The following is a 22,489-nucleotide window of genomic DNA, read 5'->3' on the forward strand; positions in this document are numbered from 1 at the left end:
CCAGGGCAGCCCCCCAGCCCGGTGATGTGACCCTGCCAGCAGCCCCCCCGGGACGAGCCCGTCGGGACCCCGACCGCCCACCGGCGAGCCCCTGCCCAGCTCCCCCCGTGCCTTTTCCACCCGATGCCACCTTGAACCAGTGCAAGCACCGCAGCTGCAGGTTACCCATTAGCAATCAGCCGCGCAGCTTAATTATGAGCCTCCAGCAGCACAAATGGGGGGTCCTGGCCCCTGTCTCCCCACAACCACATGCTCTCCCCCCACGAAGCCTCTCCCTGCGTTGATCCAGCCTGCGTTCCCTTCCCCCCCCCATTAATAAATGAGCTGTGGTTGCCGGCAGAGCCGGGTGTTGGTGCCGAGACAAGCTGAAGCATGCGGCGGAGACCTGGCGTTGGGGCGCGGCGTGCCGACTCCCCGGCGTGCAGGATCAGGCCCTGGTTCAGCCTCTGCCCGAGGCAGGCGAGCAGGATGGGGGCACATGGGGACACGGCCTCCCCTTGGCTTGTCCCGGGATGTTCATCAGTGGGAAGAGCCGGCCGTGGAGACTCACCCCAGGCTGGGGCATCAGCCCTGGCCCCAGCGCCTGGTGGGTCTCCCCGGCTCTGCCCGGTCCTCGGCACTGAGAACCGCGATGCTCCAGTACAGCAAGACCCCAACCAGGGCAGGCAGTGGGTTGGGGTGATTTGCCGGTCCCCGGCGGTCCCGCATCACCGTTCTCCCCCCCCCCCCGCCCCGGCACAGCCCTGGCCAGCTCCTGTGGGGCAGGGGAGTGTCGCGGGACCTTTGCCGGGGCTTCATCCGCGGCAGCTGCTCAAGCTTGGATTTTCTCCACCGCCTTGTCCGCCACCACCGTCACCGCCATGGGGCTGGGGACGTAGTTGAAGGGGGTGACGCGGGCGGCTCTGCTCGGGGAGCCGTGCCGGCTGGCGGGGAAGGTCCCAGCGGCTGCCTCATGGCCAAAGGAGATGGGCAGGGTGGTCTTGGCGGGGGCCGGAGCTTCGCCATCGCAGGCGGCGCGGGGGTGTGGAGTTCCGTCGCGGGTCTCCAGCGTGGGAGAGGTGCTGGAGTTGGTCTTGGCGGCGGAGAAGTCCTCGGTCTGCACCACGGCGTCGCTGGTCTTCCTGGGGCTGGGGGTGCCGGGACGCTCCTCCTCGCCGGCACTTGCCAGCGGCAGGGCGGAGGAAGGCAGCGTGCTCTTGAGGATGTGGGGGATGTCTTCGTCCCGAATCCTCCGCCAGGTGCCCTTCATTACCACCACCGGCGGCTTTGCCGGCTGCCCGCCGGGGACCGCCTCGGTCTGCTGCCGCCGTGCCGAAGCCTCGGAGCGGGCAGAGAGGACGGAGGAAGGGCTGCCCGTCCTCCGCGCCACGCTGATGTTGGGTGAGGATGAGTACCTCTTGAAGGGCTCGGGCGCAGGGATGCTGGTCTTCACCGGCAGCCGGGACGGGCTCTCGGAGCTGGTCCTCCGTGGCGGCTTGACCCCGGCGGGGACTTTGCCACCGGGCTGGGCTCTGGAGACGAGGGGTCGTGGGCTGGGGGCCGCCGGCTTGGCCGCCTTGAGCTCCTCGCAGCGGGAGGAGCAGAGGAAGACCGCCGGGAGGGCGGCACGGCTGCGCTGGGGGGAGGCTCGGCGAGGCAGCGAGGCCGCCGGCTGCGGCGGGGAGAGCTCGGCGCGGTGCCGCAGCAGCAGGCTGGAGGATTCCTTGATGAAGGTGAGCTGGCGCAAGAAGCCAGAGCGGTCTGAGTCGCTCCCGCTGGAACGGGCGGACGACATCCGCACCAGGTTGAGCCGGCTGCCCCCCGGCCCCCCTGGCCCCCCGCTGCCCCGTGCCTTGCCGCCATCCGCCCGTTCTTCCAGCACCGGCATGGCCCCCCGGCCCGGCAGCACTTTCCTGCTGGGTTTCTGCATGAAGGGGATGCGGACGGGTGACTTCTGCGTCTTGGACTGCTTGGGCGCCGGGGACTTGGGGGCTGGGGCTCTGGCTGGGGGTCCCGGCAGGGAGGACGAGCCGCCCGCCTTGCCCGTGGCTGGGTTACCCTGCTTGGCGAGCTGGGAGGGCGACGGCAGCTTCTTGGGAGCGTGCTGGGAGGGGGTGGAGGTGCGGGAGGAGCCGGAGGAGGGGGGTCCCTTGCCGATGCGGGCGGGCGGCGTGGTGCTCCTCTTGGGCAGCGCCAGGTCCCCGGTTTCGGGGGGCTTGCCCAGCCGGTGCAGGCTCCGCGAGCGCTGCTGGCTCAGGGAGAGGTTCTTGGCCGGCGGCGCCTCGGGCTTCGCCACGGGGCTTTTCTTCGGGGTGGCCCGCGGGCTGGGGCCATCCTTGGCCAGGTTGGGCATGTAGATGACAGTCCTGCCGCGGAAGACCACGGGCAAGTTGGGCACCGGTTTGGCGGGCGCTGGGCTCCGCTCCACCCTGGCGCTTCCACGGCCAGCGGGACGGGCACCCGGCGCATCCTTCCTCTCTGGGCGGCTCTTGCTGTGCTCCCTCCTCGCCGCATCCCGGCCAGCCGCGCTGCCGGCTCGCTTCTTCTCCTGCCTGCCCAGGGAGAGCTGCAGGGTGGACCCAACCGAGAGCCCCGACACGAAGGAGAGGATGGAGTCGGACTCAGAGGAAGGCTCCCGTGAGAGGGAGGCAGCAGCCTGGTGCAGCCAGGTGACGATGGAGTTGGCACCCTCCTGGATGGCTTGCCACTCCACGCTGTCCAGGTCCGAGCCCCGGTCGGAGCCGGTGTCTTCGGCAGGGCAATGCCTTGCCTCCGCTTTCCGCTCCCTCCCGCCGGCACCCGGCGGCTTCTGCTTGCGCTCCGCCATCCTCCGGCGAGCCGAGGGCCGCCGGCGCTTGGGCATGGCCGAGCCGATGCACTTCTGCAGCAGGTCGTCCTCCGAGTTGAGGCTGGGGGAGCTGGGGGAGCCCCCCTGCGCTTGCCCCGCCACCGTGGCCGACCGCGGCCGGGGGGCTTTGCCGCAGGGCTGGCTCCGCTCCTCGCCGTCGGAGAGGTTGGCGTCGCTCAGGGAGCTCATGGAGGAGCTGAGGGAGTAACACGGCGGCGTCTCGTCGGCGATGAGATTGTTCTGCGGTTTCGCCTTCGCCGGCCGGGGACCGGGCTCAGGTTCATTCCGGGGGACGGAGCCCCCCCAGCGCTCCCTCCTGGGTGCCCGGCTGGGCTGGGGTCTGCTGCCGGACGCCTCCCTGCCCGCCTCGGGCAGCTCGTCCGAGTCCTGCTCGTAGAAGCAGTAGACGGCTTCCTCCGTCGGGGTGGTGTGGCACAGCGACTGGAAGGCCACCCCGTCCTCCCGGGCAGCATCCTTCCTCGCGGGGGGACCACCGGTCCTCCCCACCTCCAGCTCCAGGCTGGGTCCGCTCTTTGCGGGGGGCTGACCCCGCTTCCCCTCCCCGCCTTGGCCACGGCTCAACCCCGCTTTCCCCTTGCAGGCTGAGCTGAGCCGGGCAGGCGCCGAGCTGCCGGAGGCGGCTCTCCTGGCCGGGATGGTGCCGGCGCTGGCCGCCTCACGGTGCCCATCGGGTAGAACCCCCGCCGGGCACCCCATCCCCGGGCCGTGAGGGTGCTCAGCCTCCTCGGCAGCCGGGTAGCGCAGGGTCTCATCGCTCAGCGAGGCGGCGCTGGAGAAGTTGACGGGGGTCCCGTCGGCCGAGTCGGTGAAGGAGTCGTCGTCCTTGAAGAGGTCACGGGCGGCGGCACGCAGGTGCTTGGGGACACCGGGGTGTGCGTGGGCTGGCACCAGCATGTAGACAGGGACGTGCACTGGTTTCTTTGTCTGGGGGTGCAGGACCTGACCAGAGAGCAGGGAGGTCTTCACCTTGCGGAATCGGGAGGGCATGGCGGAGCTGATGCACTCCTTCAGGATCTCGATGTCGTCGTCGTCGGGGGGCTCGGGGCGGTCGGCCCGCCGCCGGCCCTCCAGGTACCGCTCCTCCCGCCGCTCCTCCCGCTTCTCGTGAGCCACGAAATTCAGGCTGTTCTTCTCTGGGAAGGTGGGCATCAGCTTGAGCTCCACGTCCTTCTGGACATAGTGCTCATGGAGGGGCAGGGCGCTCAGGCTGGAGGCGCAGGAGAAGTTCTCGTTGGGTTTCTCCACCGTGAAGTAGACCATGGAGTCCAGGTCCTGGGGCAGCTGGAAGCGCTCCTTGAAGTCGGTGATCTCCATGAACTTTTTGACGTTGTTTTCCCATTGGATGTTGAACTGGCTGGTCTCCTTCTCCGGCTGGCAGCCCAGCTCGAAGAGGGGTGTCTTGCTGCGGCTGGGCGGCATGGTCTGCCCAGGGCTGTCGGGCAGCTCGCTGGGACTGATGGTGCCGCTGATCATCTCACTGCAAGGGTCGCTCTGGATGGAGCTGGCGATGGAGGGGCTCTCGAAGCTGCCCAGGGAGCTGACGGAGCTGCAGCGGCTCATCACCAGTGGCGTCTCCTGGATGTAGTTCTCCGAGGAGCTCGAGGGCGTGAGGTCCTCCTGGCGTGACGGCGACAACTCCCGCAGGAAGACCTTGTCGCGCTTTGGGAAGGGGATGGTGATGGGCTGGGAGATCCCCACCAGCGTGGCCGGACCTGGATCTGCTGCCTTCTCCTTCTCCTGCCTCCCATCCTCACCTTCCCCATCCCCTTCCTCCATCTCCAGGATCTCCAGGGAGGAGTCACTGTCCAGGTCGTTCTCACTGTGGCTCTGCCCGTCCAGCACGTTGTCTGCCGAGGAGAGGGAGGAGAGGGAGCTGCACCGGGAGAAGCAGATTGGGGTGTCCTCCACCGAGTACTTCTGCACCGACTCCTGCTCCGCCATGGCCGGCGGGTGGGCGGGCAGCTTCTCCGGGATCTTGCTCAAGGTCTCGGCCGTCTGCAGCAGCGTGGGGGGGAGCCAGGCTTGCTTTCTGCCCAGGAGGGAGGGGTGGTGGCCGGCGCCGGTGGCCGCGTTGCTCTTGGCCAGGGTCTCGAGCAGGGGGACGTGCTGGTAGGACGGGGAGAGTTTGATGGTGCGGACCTGGGGGTCGGGGGAGAGCTTGCTGCCTGCCTCCTTCTTCCACTCGGGCTCCTTCTCCAGCACTTTGGGGCTGGGGAAAGTCACCGTCTTCTTGGCCCGTTCAGGCAGGTCTCGCTGCTCTGGCTTGTCTGGTTCGGCTGGGTCTTTGCCCTTGAGCACGGGGGGTTCGACCCGCTCCGGCTTGCTGCCCAGGATGCTCTTGAGGTCGAGCCGGCTCGGCCGCTTCTGGTACCGCTGCAGCTCATCCCGGTAGTCGAGGAAGGCGGCTCTGGTGCAGGGCTTCATGTGCTCCTTGGTGCAGTAACCGTCGCTGGTGCTGCCGCTGTTGAGGCTGTCGTTGGACAGGCTGGTGTAGGCGGTCTTCAGCCGCAGCAGCGTGTGCGCCCGGCTCAGGCTCTCCCGCTTGGCAAAGCCACCGGCATCCGAGAGGCGGCACGGCGAGCAGGACTGGGCGCGCGCCTCGTGCACCTCCTCGGGGCCGTACTGCCAGTCCAGGCAGTGGTCCTCCGAGCTGAGGCTGAAGCTGTCATCTGAGGATGTGTGCATGGTAGAGATGTCCTCCACCAACTTGTCAATCTTGGCCACCGTGCTAGAGATCTTGTTGGCCAGCTTCTCGGCGGCCAGCGAGACATCATCTTCCGGCAGCGGCAGCTTCTTGGGCTCGGCCGGCTTGCCGCTGCCGTCCTTCTCCGGCTCCGGGCATCGTCTCTGTGCCAGCGCCCGGGGCAGCGCCTGTCCCTGGAGGAAGGAGGAGTTGAGGAACATGGACAGGACAGAGGCGCTGGCCGTCTCCACACCGGTGGAGACATTGGGCACCTCGTCATCATCGAAGCAGCCGGAGTCGGAGGCATAGTCCTTCACCAGGCTCTCCATGTGCCGCGCCGGCTTCTTTACGCTCTGGCTTTTCAGGCTCTGCTTCTCCATGGTGTCGAAGGTCTCGGCCAGGTGCTTGGCATCCAGCTCGGCCTCCAGTGCCTTCTGCTTGCGCATGTAGAGCGAGGGCATGCAGGAGCCCGGCGAGACGACGGCGGTGTCCTTGTACTTGGGGGGCCGGTTGGTGAGGAGGTTGCGGAGTGCAGCCGCGCTGCCCATGGCGATCATCTTGTGCTTGGAGTGGATGAGGTTGCGCAGCATGCTGACCGCCCCCAGGTCCCAGAGCAGCTCCTGGTCGCGGGGGCTGCGGGCAGACAGGTTCCAGAGGGTGCCGCAGGCGTTGCTGACGATGGTGAGGCTGTGCGAGCGCAGGTGCTGCAGCAGCGTCTGCAGGCAGTTGTGGTCGCGGAGCACCTGCCTGTGGGGACAGGAGGGACCCTCGGCCATCAGGACGGTCCCTGACCCCCCCTCCCTGCCGCCTTCCCCACCCCACGGCGGCCGTCACCTGTAGTCCTCCCGCGTGGCGACGAGGCTGGAGACGTTCCTGAGGATGCCGCCACCGCTCTCAATGATGGCCAACGAGTTGCTCTGGCACTTGTAGGTGAGGGTGCTCACCAGGAACCCCAGAGCTCCCTCCACCCCGCAGATGGCGGCTTTGTTCTCCGTGCTGTGCGCCGACAGGTTCCACAGCGCGCTCAGGACGCTCTTCAGCGTGGACTCCTGCCCCAGGGTGGGGGGGACGCACAGCCCCATCAGACCCCGTCTGGTCACCCCGGTGCCCGCTCCTGCCCGCCCTGGCACTCACCTTGCCGGCGTGCAGCGCGCACCGCATCAGCCCGGTCACGCTGCCCACCTCCCGCAGCACCTTCTTGCTGTTGATGTCGGCCCGCCAGGAGAGGTTCCTCAGGATGCTGGAGACCACCTGGGAGGGCAAAGCAGGGTGGGTGGGCACGGGGACCATCCCCCTCCCTGGGAGAGCCCCCCCCCCCCCCCGTGCCGCCGGCACCCACCTGGTGCAGCTCCTCGCTGTCAGAGCCCAGCTGAGCCACGATGGCTTCCATACAGCCGCGGCGGGAGCACAGCGTCGCCTGCGGGGAGGATGAGGGTGATGAGGGTGACGCCACGGACCCCCCAGCCCCGCTGCCCACCCTTCAGCCCCCCCCCCCTCCCCGACCTTGTTGACCACATCGCCGAAGGTGAGGTTGGTGAGGGCCATCCCCGCGTAGCGCCGCAGAGCCAGGTTGAGGGGATCGCTCGTCATCTTGTGCATCTCGTAGTCCACCTGCAGCAGCTCGGCCACCGCCTGCAGCCCGCCTGCGGGATGGGAGAGGGGATGATTCGGGCAAGGAACACCCCCCCACACGGCACGCCCCCCTCCCCAGTGCTGCTGCTATTGCACCGGTGGGGAGGGATGCCTGCGGTGCGCCGGGGATGGAGCCCCCACCCCGGGCTCACCCAGCTCGTTCATGGCCCGCCGGTACTCCTCGTCGAAGGAGAGCTTCATGATGGCGCAGGTGGCCTGGCAGATCTGGGGCTCGATGGGCACGGGCGCTGGGGGGAGAATGGGGGGGGCGGGGGTCAGCCCTGGGGTCTGGCACCGACAAATTTCCCCCCCCCCCCCTCGCCCGCCACCTCTGGCACACACGGTTGCTCACAGCCGCGTGCACTGCCACGCACGTGTGTACACACACGCACGCCGGCACACCGCTTGCCCCCCCCCGTACCCGTGCTGCCGTCAGGGCCTCTGCCCCCCTCCCTGCTCTGCATCTGGAGCCAGTCCCAGCAGGTCTCCGAGTAGGAGCGGATCTGCTCCAGCACGTGCAGCACCCGCATCTCCTTTTTGGCCTGACCCTCGTCGGGCTGGGAGAAGACGATGTTGTGGAGGGCGGCGTTGGCACGCATGCGGGCGTCCTTGGCGCTGGCGGGGCTCTCGGGGGGCCCCGGTTCGCCGTCCGAGTCGTGCAGGATTTGGATGAGCAGGGGCAGGCAGCCCGACTTGCGCATGGCCAGGCAGCTCTCCTGCGAGCTGGACATGGCCAGCAGCGTGCGGGACATGTCGTCCTTGTCCCGCGTGGCCAGCATGGACAGGAGCCAGAAGACCACCTCCACCTGCGGGACGGGGACTCGGGGTTACGCACGACCACCCCCCACCCCGCGCAGCCCACCCCGGCCGCGCTCCGGCGCGGCTGCCCCTCACCTTGCTGCTGCCCAGGCTGTTGCCCCCCTCCTCGGGGTGGGTCGGGGGGTCCAGGCTGCCGTCCCCCTCCATGCCCGGCACCTTCCCGCAGAGCTGCGGAGACGGGGGGCAGGCGGGGGTGGGTCGCAACGCGCCGCTCTCGCTCCCCCTGCCCGCCTGTCCCCCTCTTTTCAGGAGCCCACTGGTGCCATGAAATCCGGCAGCGTTTCCCAGTCTTTGCAATTGTTGCTTTCGTCAATGCCAGGGTTGTATTTTAAGCCGGAATCGGGGCTGATCGGGGAAGGGGGGGCGGAGGGGGGAGCCGCCACAGCAGCAGGCTCAGGAAGGGAAGAGCGTGGGCGAGGCGAGCGGAGTGGGCAGCGTGGAGCGTGCCGGGGCCGAACCCACGGAACTTGCTTGCGTGGGTTGGCGATGGAGGAGCCGCGCGAGATGTGGGGCTGGCTGGGGCGATGGCGGGGCTGGGAGGTGATGGAGAGGGCGTGGGCGATGGCAGGGCCGTGGGTGACGGAGCGGCCGTGGGATTATGGAAGGAGCGGAGATGACGGCGGGGCCGTGGCGATGGCGGGGTGGCCGGCAGATGCTGCGGGAGCCACGGCGCCCGCCCGCCATGGCCTACTTCTCGTCTCCATGGCAACTGCCCATTTCACGGTGCCCGAGCCACACAAAGCCCCGGCTGTGCCGCGCTGGCGGGTGACTGGGACACGGTGGGGACAATGGCGGGGGAGAAGGGGGGGCTGCGCCTGGCTCCCCGTTCCTCCACCCTCCCCAGGCTCCGTCGACCCCAGCCCCGTCCCCGCTACCTGCGGCTCCGGCTGCTGCACCTTGTCCTGCGCCTCCATCAGCTCTTTGTCGATCTGCTCCAGCCGGGATGCCCGGATCTGGGGGGGGGGGCAGAGCGGGTGTCAGCGAGGGCTGGGACCTCCCTCCCACCCCGGGACCCCCAGCACCCTCAGAGCCAGGCGTGACGGCGCACGGGGCTGGGTGCGACAGTGCGCAGAGGTGATGCAAGCGTGCAAGGAGCTGGGTGCGAGTTGCTGGGTGCAAGGGTGCAAGGGGCTGGTGCAAGGGTGAAAGGGGCTGGTGCAAGGGTGCAAGGGGCTGGTGCAAGGGTGAAAGGAGCTGCGTGCGAGAGTGCAAGGAGCTGGGTGCAATGGTGCAAGGGGCTGGTGCAAGGGTGCAAGGGGCTGGGTGCAAGGAGCTGGGTGCACAGACCTGCGTGCAAGGTTGCACGGTGCCGGGTGTGAGGTTGCACGGTACTGGGTGCAGGGGGCTGGGCGCGAGGATGCGTGGCACTGGGTGCAACGGCGGCACACAGGGTTGAGTCTGTTGGGAGGGGGCAGCTGGACCCCCCCAGGCGCAGGATGGGAGGTGCGAAGAGGGGAAGGGACGGCTCCCACCCCCCCCGACCTGCGCTCGCTGCACCATCTCGTCCGCCGTCCCGAAGCGCTCCTCCATCAGCGAGCGAATGTGCTGGGCTTCGAATTCCAGCTGCTGCCGGATGAGATCCATCTGCATGGAGAACTGGGGGGGAGCAGAATGGGGGGGGACGACAGTGTGAGGGGGGCAGCGTCCTGCCCGCACCCTGGATCCCAGGGGGGTTCCAGGATGCCCCCCACTCACCGTCTCCACGTGGGGCAGCTCATCCAGGCGTGTGGCCAGGCTCTGCAGCTGGGCATAGTACCACACCTTCTCCTTCTCCTCCTTCTCGATCTCGCCCAGCAGAAAGCACCTGAGGAGTGGGGGGAGACCCTTCAGTGCTGCCCCCAGCCCCCCCGGCCCCGTACATCCCCCCCGACCCCCGGCCATCACCTCTCCCGGTCGAGCTCCTCCAGCAGCCGGAGGGTGGCTCTGCCCAGGTCCCCGGCACCGTCCCGGTGAGGTGCGGGTGGTGGTGGGCTGTCCTCGGCGCTGCGCCCAGCTCCGGCCACCTCTGGGGCGAACTTGAGGTTGTAGAGGCTGGTGATGTCCATCTGCAGGGCTGGGGACGGGGACAGTGGCGTGAAGGTGGGCTTGGCGGGGGGACCCCCTCCCCACTTTGCCCGGGCGCCCACCTTTCAGCTGGTCCAGGACCTCCGTCTGCCCCGAGGACACCATGACCCGTGCCTCCTGCTCCAGCTTGCCCTGGAGGTGCTTCAGGACCTCCTAAACCAGAGATGGAGCCGTCAGGGCAGGGGGAAACGTGGAGAGAACCCCCCCGTGCGCCCTTCCCTGCAGCCCCAGGATGGGATCTGTGTCTCCCCCCGCCGCCAGGCTTGTCCTCACCTTCATGTCCGAGGTCTCATTCTCCAGCTTGGAGAGGTGGTTGGAGTTGTCCTCCAGCTCCCGCCGGAGGTGGCTGTTCTCCTTCTTCAGCGCCTCCACCTGCCGCACCAGCTGGTCGTACGAGGCGATGGAGCCGGACATCTTCACCTCCTCCAGCGCCTGCGGTGTGGAGGGGGGGGGTGGAGGTGGGCAGCACCCCGAGGTTCTACCTTCAGCCTGCCCCCCAGCACCCCCCCCCCAGCACCCCTCACCTGCCCAGGACCGCAGCCCAGCCCAGGGGACCCACCACCACCCACGCCCCACCCCCCCCAGGGAGGGGGCAGGCTGCCCTGGCAAGACCTGGTGCCCCCCCAAAGCCTTCCAGAAGGGACATCCCCAGCACGGAGCGGGCATCCGTCCCCGTCCCCCCACAGGCAGCAGCCTCGGGCCCCCCCAACCCCCTGCCAGCCCTTGCCTGATTTCCATCTTCTGCAGCAGCTCAGCCCTCCGCTCCCTTCCCCCTTTGTCTCGCTTTTGTCTTCTCCTTCTCTGAACCATCTCCCGCTTCCCTCCCTCCCGCAGCAGCACCAACCCCAGCCCCCCCGGCAGCACCCCCGGCCCCCTTCTGCCCCCTCCAGCCCCCCCCAAACCCCCTGTCCCCCCCCCAGCTGGCCTCAGCCCCCCCCCCCAAACCTCCTCCTCGCCGCAACGCCCGCGGCCGCCCCTCGCACCTGCTGGGGGGACGCACACGGCACCGGCACATGTGGACATGGGGGGGGGGGGGACGGGGACGGGGACCCCTCCTCACCACCCCAGCGGGTCAGGCTGGCGGCCGAGAGCGCGACGGCCCCACGCCGCCTTCGTCAGCGCCACGTGTGTTCACGAGTGTGCGTGCGATGGGTGTGCACAGATGGGGGGGGTTGCACAGCGGAGGCGGCGGGGGCCTTCTCCCCCCACCCCACTGCACCCCCCCCTCCCGGCTCATCCCTCCCCGCATCCCCTGCAGGGCTGGGGCAGGATCGGGCCCGTCCCCCCGCCGCAGCGGGGTCAGGGACGGTGGCTGCCCGGGGCAGCGGCAGAGATCGATCCCCCAGCACCATCCGTGTCCCTGCCCACCCAAAGCTGTCCTGCGGCGGCTCCCGAAAGCTCTGGGGTCTCTCTGCCTCCGCCAGCCCTTTGCGAGGAGGGTCTAGCCCCCCCTTTCCAGCACAAAGGCCCCACCAGACAGCGGTGGGACCCAGCACCCTCCCCGAGGCCCCACCGATGTCCTTCCTACCCCAGGATCCATCCCGGCGCCCATCCTAAACTTCTCCCTCATCCCTGCACCCCACAGCGGCTGGGGGACCCCCCTCATCCTGCCCCGACCTGGGTCCCACCGTGGGGTGTGCCTCCCCCTCCCCACCACCCAGCTCTGCCCACACCGCGCCGGGGCCAGCCACGCTGCTGGAGGGACACAAAGACCCCCACGGTGCAAATCCTCCCCCCCCCCCCCGCTGCCCAGGCAGCAAATAACCCCCCAGGAGAGAAATAACCCCTGGGAGGGCTGGGCGGGGGGGGGGGGGGTGTGAGGGTGGGGGAGCAAGGGGTGGGAGGCGGCAGAAGGATGGGGGGAGATGAGGGATGCAGGATCAGGACCCAGGCTGCGGATCTGGGATGCAGGACGGACAATGAGGGATGCAGGAGGGAGGATACGGGATGCGGGAGGATGGGTGAGGGATGTGGGATGCAGGATGCAGGCTGAGGGATGCGGGATGAGCACGGCCTCCCGTTGCTACGGCGACAGCGGATGGAGCAGCGCAGGAGGGTCCCTGGGCCTTCCCGAGCACCCACCAGACACAGGGCCGGGGGGGGGGGGGTCAGCACTGTGGGACACAGCGGGGTGAGGATGAAAGCCGGGGGCTCCTGCGTCTGCAGGGGAACACGTCCGTCCTCGTCCCCCCGCCCCAGCACCCCAAACCTCTCGGCGCTGACCGAACTGCTGAGAGTCAGGAGTGTCCCACCCCGCTCAGCTGGTGGTGGGTGCTGCTTGAGCCCCCTCCCACGGGGCTGCCCACGGGGTGTCCCCACCCTGCGCGATGCTGGGGCGCTCCAGCCGCCCGCCCCACGGTGCTGTGTCATGCTGCAGCAGGTCAGGACTGGCTGGGACATTTGGCTGCTGGACACCCCAGGCAGTACATGGCACCAAACTCATTGGATGAGGCAGAGGGAAACTGAGGCACGAAGCCGTTTCCCCCCCACACACTCACTCCCGGGACCCCCATCCCCACAGCTCTGTGGTGACAGCTTTGATTTGCAGGGGGTGGGCTGGGGCTGGGGCAGAGAGCGGCTGGAAGAGCCTGGGGGCTGCTGCAGCCCCTCAGCGGGGTGGTGGTCAGTCTGTGTGTCCCCCCCCAACTCCAGGGGGGGCTGTCAGTGCAGTTGCAGGGCTGGGACACCCCACAGCACCAGCTCACTCACCAGCTCCTGCCCTTCTCCTGCCCTGGCCAGGGGAGCCTGGGGAGGAGCAGGGGGTTGATGGAGAGGGGGTGTCTGAGCTCTGGACCCCCCCCCAGGTCCCCTGGCAGGGACGGCCGAGCGCAGTGGCCCGCAGCAGCGCTGGGCATCTGCAGCCTGTGGGGAGGGGCTGGCGCGGCTGCACCTGCATTTGCGAAGCGTCTAGACACAACGGGAAAGGGGGGGCCAGGGCTGCGGGAAGCGGGGGGCCAGGGCTGCAGCTACGTTCTCGCAGCCCACGCTCTGGCACCGTGACGGTCACCGTCCCACGGGAGCCAGCGGTGTCCCCCTCCATGGGCTGTTGGGAGCTCTGTGCTGCGGGGCCGGGTGTCAGGCAGGGCCGTGGGCTGCCGTGGGCGCACCCTGGGGGGATGCGATGGCTCGGGGTCCCGGGGACCCGACTCTTCCGACACCCAAGAGCCGCCCCTCTCTGCTCAGGGCACCCCGGCACTGGCCGAGGCCCACTGGTGGGGCCTGGATCCACGCGGCAAGGTGCCGGTGGGGCGGATGCTGCAGCAGATCAGCGGGTGGAGAAGCAGCATCTGCGCTGCCCGCCGCACCGCGTTGCCCACCGCACCGCACCGTGCCGCCCACGGCACCCAGCACCGCTCCCCACGCTGCCCTGTCCTCCCCTGCACAGTCCAAACCGCTGCGTCAGCCTTTTGCACCGCATTGCCCGCCGCACCGTACCGCCTCGGCCTGGGCAGAGCGGGGCAGGACTGGGGGGACCCCTGCGCCCCCCCGCACCCCATGCTGCCCCCCCACACCCCTCGGCTCCCTCCAGCCGGGCGGCGGCACTGGGGATGGGGACAGGGATGGGGACAGGGACCACGGCGGGCCCCGGCGCTGCAGCACCAGCCGAGCGCAGCCGCCTCCGACCGAAGCCACATCTGAGCCCCCGACCGGCTGCGGCCCCCGGAGCCCCCGGGGACGTTAAACAAACAGCGTGTTGTCGCCAGCTCCTGCTGATCGACCCGGCCCCGGGGACCCCCGACCACAGCAACCCCCCCCCAGGGAGCACCAGGCTGACCCCAGGCACAAACCCCCCTGCACGGCTGCTGGGCGGCACACGCAGGGACATAGATGGGGGAACACGCAGGGACATAGATGGGGGAACACGGATGGACATAGATGGGGAACACACATGGACATACATGGGGGAACACGCATGGACATACATGGGGGAGCACACATGGACATACATGGGGGCACACGCAGGGACATACATGGGGGAGCACACATGGACATAGATGGGGGAACATGCATGGACATACATGGGGGAACACACAGGGACATAGATGGGGCACACGCAGGGACACAGATGGGGGAACATGCATGGACATACATGGAGGAACACACAGGGACATAGATGGGGGCACACGCAGGGACACAGATGGGGGAACATGATGGGGGAACACGCATGGACATACATGGGGGAACACACAGGGACATAGATGGGGGCACACGCAGGGACACAGATGGGGGAACATAGATGGACATAGATGGGGAACACGCATGGACATACATGGGGGAACACACATGGACATACATGGGGGAACACGCAGGGAGATAGATGGGGGCACACGCAGGGACACTGGCACAGGGGACCTGCTCCCTCCCCCCACTCAGCATCCGACCCCCCTGCAGCACCCACGCCCCCACACAGCGGCTGCTCCCACGCACACGCACATGTGCACACGCGTGCACACGCGCACGTATGCTGCGTGCACACGCACGTCACGGCCTTTAGACAAATGTAGGGACCTGGCAGGGCGAGTGCTGGGGTCCCCTGTGCCCCCAGCAGAGACCTCCATGCAGGGACCCCCCCTCAGGGCCAGCTCCCCACCCAAACCCGCGGGCAGGGCAGCCGTGGGGACGGGCACTGGGGCCGGAGGGCGGGGGACAGCACCCACCCAGCACCCCACATCCAGGGGTAGCTGGGGACACCCTTGCCTGGGAACATGGCACTGGGACCCATGGGATCCCCCACCTCTGGGTGGGGTTGAGGTGCTGGTTTAGAGGCTGAGATTTTTGAGGGGCAGGTTTGGGGGGGGGTGTGGAAGCCGGGATGTGGATTGGAGGGTGTGGGATGTGGATTGGAGGGTGTGGGTTTGGGGGTCCGGGTCCGGGGCTCAGCCCCAGCCCCCCGGAGCAGCCCCGCAGGGGTGGTTTGGGTGAGGAGCATCGGGAGGGGCTCCACGGGGAGCTGGGTGGGGGGAGAGATGCTGCCACTCCAGCAGGGACCCCCCCCACCCAAGGGCCTCGCTGCCCCCCATCCCCCTGCCCACAGGGTGGGAATGGGCATGGGGGTGGGGATGGGATTGGGATGGGATGGGATGGGATGGGGGCAGTCGGTGCTGCCCCCCCCCGCCCGGGGGCTCCCAGCAGAGCCCCGGCATTGTCCAGCCTTTGTCCCCGCAGCCGGGGATGCGGGGGCTAAATGCTGCTCCCCCCCCGCCCCCCCAGACCCCCGATCCTCCCCCCAGGGCTGGAGCCGCGCCCCCCCCCCCCCCCCCATGCCGGCACATTCAGCGCAGCCAGGGCCGGGGGCACCCTCTGCCGGGGGGGGGGGGGGGGAGCAGATCGGGGCCCCCCCCGGCCTCATCCAGCCCCTCCGCAACCCGGCACCGCACCCCGCTCCCCGTCCCCCCCCCCGCTCCCCGTCCCCCTCCCCATCCCCGGTGGCTGCAGCGGCCGGAGCCGCCGGGACCCCCCCGGGGGTGCCCGTGGGGGGGGTCCGGAGGTGGGATTGGGGGGGGGGGGGGGCAGGTGCGGCCGTACCTCATCCCCGGCGGCGGCGGCGGCGTTGCGGAGCTGGGCGAGGAGCCGGCGCGGCCCCGAGCAGCCGCATCCCGCCCCCGCCCCCCCCCGCCGCTCCCGGTCGGGATTTTCCAGCGGCGCCGCGGCCGGGAGAGGGCGGCGGCCGAGGGGGGGGGTCCCCGCGCCTTCCCCCTCCCTCCCCGGGGCTGAGTCGGGGCAGGGGGAGAAGGGACCCCCGCGCTGATGGGGGAGATCTCCCCGACACCCCCGCCCCCCAAAAAAACCCCAACAAACAAACGTTGGGGGTTGCAGGATCTGCCCTTTGCTCCTGTCCTGGGGCCAAACCTGACCCCCCCCCCCCCCGCCCCCAAGCCGGCCGGGGGTGTCACCGTGTCCAGGGGGATCAGCCCTGGGGGTGGTCACACTCTGCCCGGTGCGGGGCTGAGCCTGGCATCACCCTGGGAGGAGCGGGACCCCGGGAGGAGCGGGACCCCGGGAGGAGCGGGACCCCCAGCCGATCAGGTGTCCCCCCCTCCAAGCCAGGAGCATCGAGCAGGGCCCGGCTGGACACAACGTGGGGTCGCATCCAGCCCCAGCCCTGATCCTGCTGCTCTGCCCATGACCTGTGCCGTGCACCATGATGCCACCACACACGCCGAGGCCACCATCACCCACCGCCTGGCTGGGGTGGCCTGGCTCTCCCCCAGGGGTGTGGGGACAGGGCTGGGGGCGGAGGGTGCACCCCCAGCCTCAGCCAGGCCGAGTGACCCCAGCCCTGTCCCCCCATGCCAGCGGGAGCCACACGAGGACCCTCAAGGTCACATTTCTTGAACAAAAGGGACCCCGAGCACCATGATGGGAGATCTTCCCTGAAGGACAAATGGCCCTGGCCGTGCCACAGCATCACGAGGGAGGAGGAAAGGGCTGGTGGGTGTTTGAAAGACCTGAAAGCCTGGCGCCAGGTGCCAAGAGACCCCCTAACACACTCGGGGCCAGTGGCAGGGACGTGCCGAAACCACCCCTTGAGCTCAGTGTGTCCCAAAGCTCCCGGGCACGGCCCTGGCTGCCACCCTCCCCTCTGCTGACAGCCTGCACCAATCCAACCAGAGCCCGGGGCTGGTGCTGAGCCCAGCTGCTCCCGGTGCCAAGGCCTTGCAGGGCAAAGGCATGGCTTTTCAGTCCCACTAAAACCGGGATGAGACCATCAGAGCATTTGCCACCATCTCGGCTGTGCGCCTGCGTCACTGCCCGCCTGAAGGTCGCGAGGTTTTCCCAGCGCAGCTTGTGCCAAAACCCATCCATCACCACGACGCTCGAGACGTGCCGGGGCAGGGTGGTGGTGTTGGTGCTGAAAGGGGTGACACAAGGAGCAAAACCAGAGACAAGCACGCCAGGAGCCGCAGGGACAGTGACAAACAGCCCCCGGCGTCGCAAAGCGCGGCAGTGCCGGGGCTCCCATCACCGCCGCCGGGGCTGGAGACTTGGCCCGGTGGTTTTTGGAGAGGCCACTGCCTCAAAAGCCTCCTCAGAGCTGGGGACACTGGCCATCCCTGTCCCCGTTCCCTGGCACTGACAGCGGCTCTCGGCTCAGCCATCGGGTGCTGGCCAGCTTCCCTTGGCCTCAGCCCAGGACCCGGGGGCACTGGATCATCCATCTGCCCCGGATCATCCACCCTGTACTGAAGAGCAGCTTCTCCCCCCAGAATCACTAAGGGAAACGTTCCTCCCTCTCAGCCCAAGCTGCGAAGCACCAGCTCACTGCCCCCCGCCCCAGCCACCACCACTCTTGAGCCAACAAGACACTAAAAGCCTTTAGAATCCAAAAATCTAAGATGAGAAAATAATTGTTTGGGATCTTGGTGTCCTTGGCAGCCTCCCCACCAGGAGCGGGGCTGGCTCTGAAGCCCTGGGAACTCACCCACCTCTCAATTTGGCAAGCACATCCTTTGTCACCTGCCCAGGGCAATGCAAACATTGCTCAAAATGAAATTAAATAGATGGAAGTGCCACAAACTAACATGGAAGTGCCATTTACCACTTCCCAGCAAAGCACAAGGAATTCTCCTTCATCCACCAAACCCACTTGAAGAGAAGTGTTTGCTGCATGTGTTGACCGAAAAGGAGTGCCAAAAAAAAAAAAGAAAGGGAAACCTTCAGGAAAACATGAAATCGTGATTTAAGTTTTGCCTGCTTGTGCCCCAGCCCGCCCCGACGTGAGCCCACAGCCCCGGGAACCACAAGGCCAGGAAAGAAACAGCCGGGAGAAATCTCTTTATTTACACATAGAAAAGGCTCCCAGCAGCGCCTCATTACTTCAGAGGGATGAACCTGGAGGAGTGGGTGGCACCAATGCCAGGCCGGCCGTGCTTCACTGGCTTGTATGTGATGGAGAATTCCCCCAGGTAGTGACCGATCATTTCGGGCTGGAAGGGAAAGGAGAGATCCATGTTGGAGGCAGCGACCCGAGCCAGTGGCAACAGACCACAAACCCCCTCCCCAAAGTGTCCCTGTGGCAGGTCGGGGACGGTCACAACCCTCATCCCTGCGCTGGCAGAAGCCCTGGCGCAGCCGGTTGTTCCAACAACGCCATGCGTGGAGCAGGCATTGCCCACGGCACTGTCGCCGTGTCCGGGCTCCTCCTGCGGTGGCCAGGGCCTGTGGCCAACAGGTGCTGCCAGTTTCCTGTGGGGCTGGAGGGCTTCAGCGGGATGAGGGACTCCCTCTGCCCCCCAAGAGCCCCTGACCAGCACCGTGCCTCCCGGGAGAGGGGAGACACAAGCCTCCGGGGCTTTTTGGTACACTTCCAGGTTGGATGTAACACCAGATACAAACTGAAAGCGGCATTTAATCGCACCAGTAGTATCAGGTCACACCACCCTGCAGGTTATTCCATTCCCAGGAAACCTCACAGATCCGTTTCATCCGAAACCAGTGCTGTGCTCGGCAGGGAGCCAGGGCTGAGCACAGCCAGCACACGTCCCCAGCCCTCCTGAGGCAGCAGCACACGCGTGCTCCCAACTGCCATATTATTTCATTACGTCCAAGCCACACCGAAGCCTTCGGACCCCTGTGCGAGCAGCCCGTCCTCAGGACGGATGCGTTCAGGTGTCCCTCAGGGCCAGCTTTACTCCAAGCAGGAGCCTCGCCCTCCCCGTCAGACAGAGGGCAGGAGCAGGACTATAGAAAGCATTAAAAAACATAACGCAGATGCATTCAGGATGCTCAGCTCAGCTCGGAACCAAGCTGTTGGGATGCTGCCGTGACGCCTCACCTTGATCTCCACCTGGTTGAAGGTCTTGCCATTATACACACCAACCATGCTGCCCACCATCTCGGGGAGGATGATCATGTCCCGCAAGTGGGTCTTCACCACCTCCGGCTTCTCCATGGGCGGTGCCTCCTTCTTGGCCTTACGCAGGCGCTTCAGCAAGGAGTGCTGCTTGCGGCGCAGACCCCGGTTGAGACGCCGGCGCTGTCGGGCACTGTACAGCTGCATCAACTGCTCACTGGAAGGGATGGAGAAACCGAGCCTGGAACGCAGCCCGCGGGGAGCCCACTCCCCCAGGGACCCCTCACTGGCAACATTACCCACTCAAACAGCGCAGACAAGAAATTACAGAACCACCCAGCCAAAACACCATTTTTTTCAGCTGCGCCAACCCGCAGGAACAGTCCCCAGCCCCCCAAACCCAGGCCGGGGGAGGGGGGGGGGGGGGCAGTGCCCCGCTGACGGCTCTTACTAGGACATGTCGAGGAGCTGGTCTAGGTCCACCCCTCTGTAGGTGAATTTCCGGAAAGTTCGTTTCTTCTTCTGCTCCACCTCTGCCTGCAGCCGGCAGCACCGGGGAAACGGGGGGTGTCAGGGCCGCCCAGACCCTCGTTCACCCCCACACACCCACGGGAAGGCCGCAGGCACCGAGTGCCGCAGGCCCCCCCAGACCGCGCCCTCCCCCCCCCCCCCCCCCGGGATCCTCAACGCCGCCGCCGGGCCCGGCCCTGGGGAAGCAGGCTCCCACCGTTCTGAGGCCTAACCCGGCCGGGGCAGCTCCGGCCCCGGCAGGACGCAGGGGAGGGCAGCCCCCTGCGCCCCAGGGAAGAGACCGGGCCGTCCTCGGCGGCAGCGGCGGTCCCGGCCCCTGCGGGTCGCCCCCGCGGAGGATGGAGCCCGATTAGAGCCGCCGGCTCCCCCGCCCGCACCCACCATCTTGGCCGGGTCTCCTCGGAAAAGGCCGCGCTCGGGCCGGAAGGGGCGGATCTCGCGAGAGCTGCGGCGGGAAGCCCCGCCCCCCACAACGTCCGGCAGCGCTTCCGCCCTCACTTCCCTTAAAGGGGCCGCGCCCCGCGCTATTGTGGGGGCTCGGGTATAACGCGGGGCGGGTGGGGGTTGGCGCTGGTACAGAGAACGGCTACAGGGCGGAGCAGGGACACGCTGTTTGGGGGACAGACCCTCCTTTTTCCGCCCAAAACCCACTCCTCCTTCCCCAGGGCAGATGGCGGGGGACACGTGGGGCAGAGAGGGGGGACAGGGGCTGGAGGCAGAGCCCCAGGAGATAAACCGGAGCGATAAACGTTGCAGAAGGGAGGCCGAAGTCACCTTCGCAGCACAACTACTACGTGCTGCTGCAGCCACAACGCCGGACCTCACCGCCGCATCCCTCACCCAGCCTTCATCTTTCACCAATGGATCTTCGTCTTCCGCTGCCTTCCTGCTTCCCACCAGGAGCCGGGCAGCTTTTCCAGCTCACGCTCCGAGCGGAGGGTTGAAAGCGAGGACAGACGGCTCATCTCTTGGCACAGGTCGATTGGGTTTGTCCCTGGGCAGAGATGAATTTCACACAGATGCAATGTCCTGCGCTAACCTGGAAGAGCTGGTTCTGCACAGAAGGTATCTGTCTCCAAAACCCTTTATCCAAGAAGAGCTTGAAAGGCGGCAGAGCAGCAACAACTTCAGGCCTCCTTCCGTTCTGCGTGCCGTTGGAAGTGCCATGGTTTTGCACTAATACCATTTCCCAGGGTGTATTTCGCGCAGTGGTAAATTACAAACCAAACCTCAAGGAGGAAGTCAAAGCGGTCGCACCACGTCAGAGCACCAAGTTACACCTCTGCAAACGGAACGCAAAATGAGCGGCTCCCGTTCCGGCAGGGAAGCACCGCATGCTTTGTGCTCGTGGAAGTAACAGAGCGAGAAGCAGAGCCAAGAGGATTCACAGTGAGCAGAACTGGTGCGATCCAGACAAACCACAAACCCCCCCCCCCTCCCCCAAACTGATCAAAGTCCTTCCAAGAGCAACCCAGTGACCTCCAGCACCACGGATACATCCCAACACATCCTGAATTTGAAGTCATGCTGAGCAACACCACATCTGCTCCTGCAAAAAGAGTCCTTTAAACTTGCAACAGTGCGCTATCCATTCCCGAAGACGTAAGCCTTATTAATAGCGATTAACAAGAGCAGAGACAACTAATAAGCAGATGCACATCCAGCAGTACACGAGCCCTGGGAGAAGGTTCCTCAGATAAGGTTTGGTTTTGACACAACAGCTTGCCCTCAGACTCATGTGTAAAGGACGGACAAGACGTGGCGTGTTGCCGCCTCTGAGCCAACGACCAGTTTCACTGCGCGGTGCTCATTTACCATGTTAGAATCGTTCCTTTCCCATGGACTCAACCCCACATTTAAATGAGACAAACGCCAAAGCGGTACTCCAGAAAACCCAGGTCTAATCCACACAGTAAGATGCTTGTAAAATGCTCGTAAATCCATGTTTTACCCATTTTATGCTGCTCTCAGCAGTTACAGAGAACCTCCCCCCAAAAGAGGTACACGGTAACCAGATCATCAACCTGAGGTAGCAGAAGCACACTTACTGCATCGGGACAGAAATGAGGAACATGAGCCCTGAATAAGCACCAGCAGATCACGTCACCAGCAAGATTACCTCTGGATTTCAGAAGTAGGGAGAGAGACAAGGGACACTCTCTTGGAGGTGCACAAATCCATGAGATACCTACACGTGCCCCTTGCAGCTCGTAAGAACGCGTTCTGCACAGTGTCTTGAATCCTCAAGGTCAGAAGAGCAGCATTCAACATCACCACTGTCAACATGTGACTGACCGAATGCGTGCAGAGCCGCCTGCAGCTCTGGCGACAGGCACGCCAGCAGGTTTAGGAGACTCCGTGCAAGAGCCCTTCATGTCAAATCCAATCCAGGTCAGAGCCAACAACAGCTGCGATGGCTCTTCAGCCTCTACAAAGCAAATCCGACAGTGCCACCCCAGACCCTGAACCAGCACAGCTGATTCTCTCATGAAGAGGGCAAGAGTTGAGTGGGCATGAAGAAGTGCTGACTGAATTCCACTGCTAGTAGTTTAACAGTCCATTGAGGCACAGCGTAAGCCTGTATATTGATGTTAAGACGTGATTTTCAAGGCTGCCAATTGATTTCTCATGAAAACACATATTCACAAGAAACTTTTTTGTCAAAAGAAAAAAAAAATGGAGACAGGCTTGTGTTTCTAATCCAAATGTACTTCTCTTTATTCAAACCAGGGGTAATCACTGGTTAGTGCAAAATGCACCTAAACCTTTTGCCTGAGGGAAATCTACATCTTAACAAGGCCTCCGTTAACCCCTAATGAAATCCACAGAGGATTTGAAAGCATTTGAAGCACAGATCTAACACTGCACTTCGTAAGTGACTCTGTGCGTCAACAAGTCTGCACCTGCCTTGTTACCAGTTCTATACCATCAGGTAACAAAAGCAAAATACACTCAGTAGATTTCTTTTAACTCCCAGAGTTTCTGAACCATCCGCCCCACCACTAATGTCAGGAGTAAGGGGGTTGCAGCTTACCCTCACTTCCAACAGTGCTAACGGAAACCCTGTTTTAAATTAAAAAATAAGCCAGCATACATAGTAGAAAATTTCTCTTAAAAA

The 22,489-nt window shown here is 66.0% G+C and overlaps 3 protein-coding genes across 4 annotated transcripts; 1 reads left to right on the plus strand and 2 right to left on the minus strand.

Annotated features, from left to right (window-relative positions):
- Nucleotides 1-802: 802 nt before the first annotated feature.
- Nucleotides 803-15,641, minus strand: APC2 (APC regulator of WNT signaling pathway 2). Of its 2 annotated transcripts, none has more exons than XM_049808296.1 (15): nt 15,573-15,641; nt 10,320-10,478; nt 10,109-10,199; nt 9,867-10,035; nt 9,678-9,786; nt 9,465-9,578; nt 8,858-8,935; nt 8,058-8,150; nt 7,585-7,969; nt 7,316-7,411; nt 7,035-7,174; nt 6,871-6,948; nt 6,666-6,782; nt 6,366-6,580; nt 803-6,278 (listed from the first exon to the last, which is right to left on the minus strand). In XM_049808296.1, the coding sequence occupies exons 2-15, from the start codon at nt 10,458-10,460 to the stop codon at nt 812-814; spliced, it is 7,293 nt and encodes a 2,430-aa protein (XP_049664253.1). In that variant the 5' UTR covers nt 10,461-10,478; nt 15,573-15,641; the 3' UTR covers nt 803-811. The 2 variants fall into 2 exon arrangements, with proteins under 2 accessions (XP_049664253.1, XP_049664251.1); XM_049808294.1 differs by lacking the exon at nt 15,573-15,641 and adding an exon at nt 11,030-11,506.
- Nucleotides 12,581-14,183, plus strand: LOC126041915 (translation initiation factor IF-2-like). Its single transcript, XM_049808297.1, has 2 exons — nt 12,581-13,898; nt 13,994-14,183. The coding sequence occupies exons 1-2, from the start codon at nt 13,085-13,087 to the stop codon at nt 14,158-14,160; spliced, it is 981 nt and encodes a 326-aa protein (XP_049664254.1). The 5' UTR covers nt 12,581-13,084; the 3' UTR covers nt 14,161-14,183.
- Nucleotides 15,642-17,803: 2,162 nt separating the features above from the next.
- On the minus strand, nt 17,804-19,834 carry RPS15 (ribosomal protein S15). Its single transcript, XM_049808999.1, has 4 exons — nt 19,749-19,834; nt 19,292-19,373; nt 18,823-19,057; nt 17,804-17,974 (listed from the first exon to the last, which is right to left on the minus strand). Exons 1-4 carry the CDS (start codon nt 19,753-19,755, stop codon nt 17,861-17,863), a joined length of 438 nt encoding a protein of 145 aa, XP_049664956.1. The 5' UTR covers nt 19,756-19,834; the 3' UTR covers nt 17,804-17,860.
- Nucleotides 19,835-22,489: the final 2,655 nt, after the last annotated feature.

This window comes from Accipiter gentilis, chromosome 8 (genome assembly GCF_929443795.1).
Source record: "Accipiter gentilis chromosome 8, bAccGen1.1, whole genome shotgun sequence".
NCBI lineage: Eukaryota > Metazoa > Chordata > Aves > Accipitriformes > Accipitridae > Astur > Astur gentilis.

Excerpts from the sequence above, each read along its gene's own strand:
- APC2 (XM_049808296.1), bottom strand. The coding sequence starts at position 10,460 with ATGTCCGGCTCCATCGCCTCGTACGACCAGCTGGTGCGGCAGGTGGAG. Across the intron at positions 9,787-9,866 it reads GAGGAGCTCGACCGGGAGAG|GTGCTTTCTGCTGGGCGAGA; the intron begins GTGATGGCCGGG and ends CCCACTCCTCAG. Across the intron at positions 7,970-8,057 it reads ACAGCCTGGGCAGCAGCAAG|GTGGAGGTGGTCTTCTGGCT; the intron begins GTGAGGGGCAGC and ends CCCGTCCCGCAG.
- LOC126041915 (XM_049808297.1), top strand. The coding sequence starts at position 13,085 with ATGGGCTGTTGGGAGCTCTGTGCTGCGGGGCCGGGTGTCAGGCAGGGC. Across the intron at positions 13,899-13,993 it reads GGGAACACGCAGGGACATAG|ATGGGGGCACACGCAGGGAC; the intron begins ATGGGGGAACAC and ends ACATGGACATAC.
- RPS15 (XM_049808999.1), bottom strand. Across the intron at positions 19,058-19,291 it reads CAGCTCCTCGACATGTCCTA|TGAGCAGTTGATGCAGCTGT; the intron begins GTAAGAGCCGTC and ends CATCCCTTCCAG. Across the intron at positions 17,975-18,822 it reads TCAACCAGGTGGAGATCAAG|CCCGAAATGATCGGTCACTA; the intron begins GTGAGGCGTCAC and ends TTTCCCTTCCAG.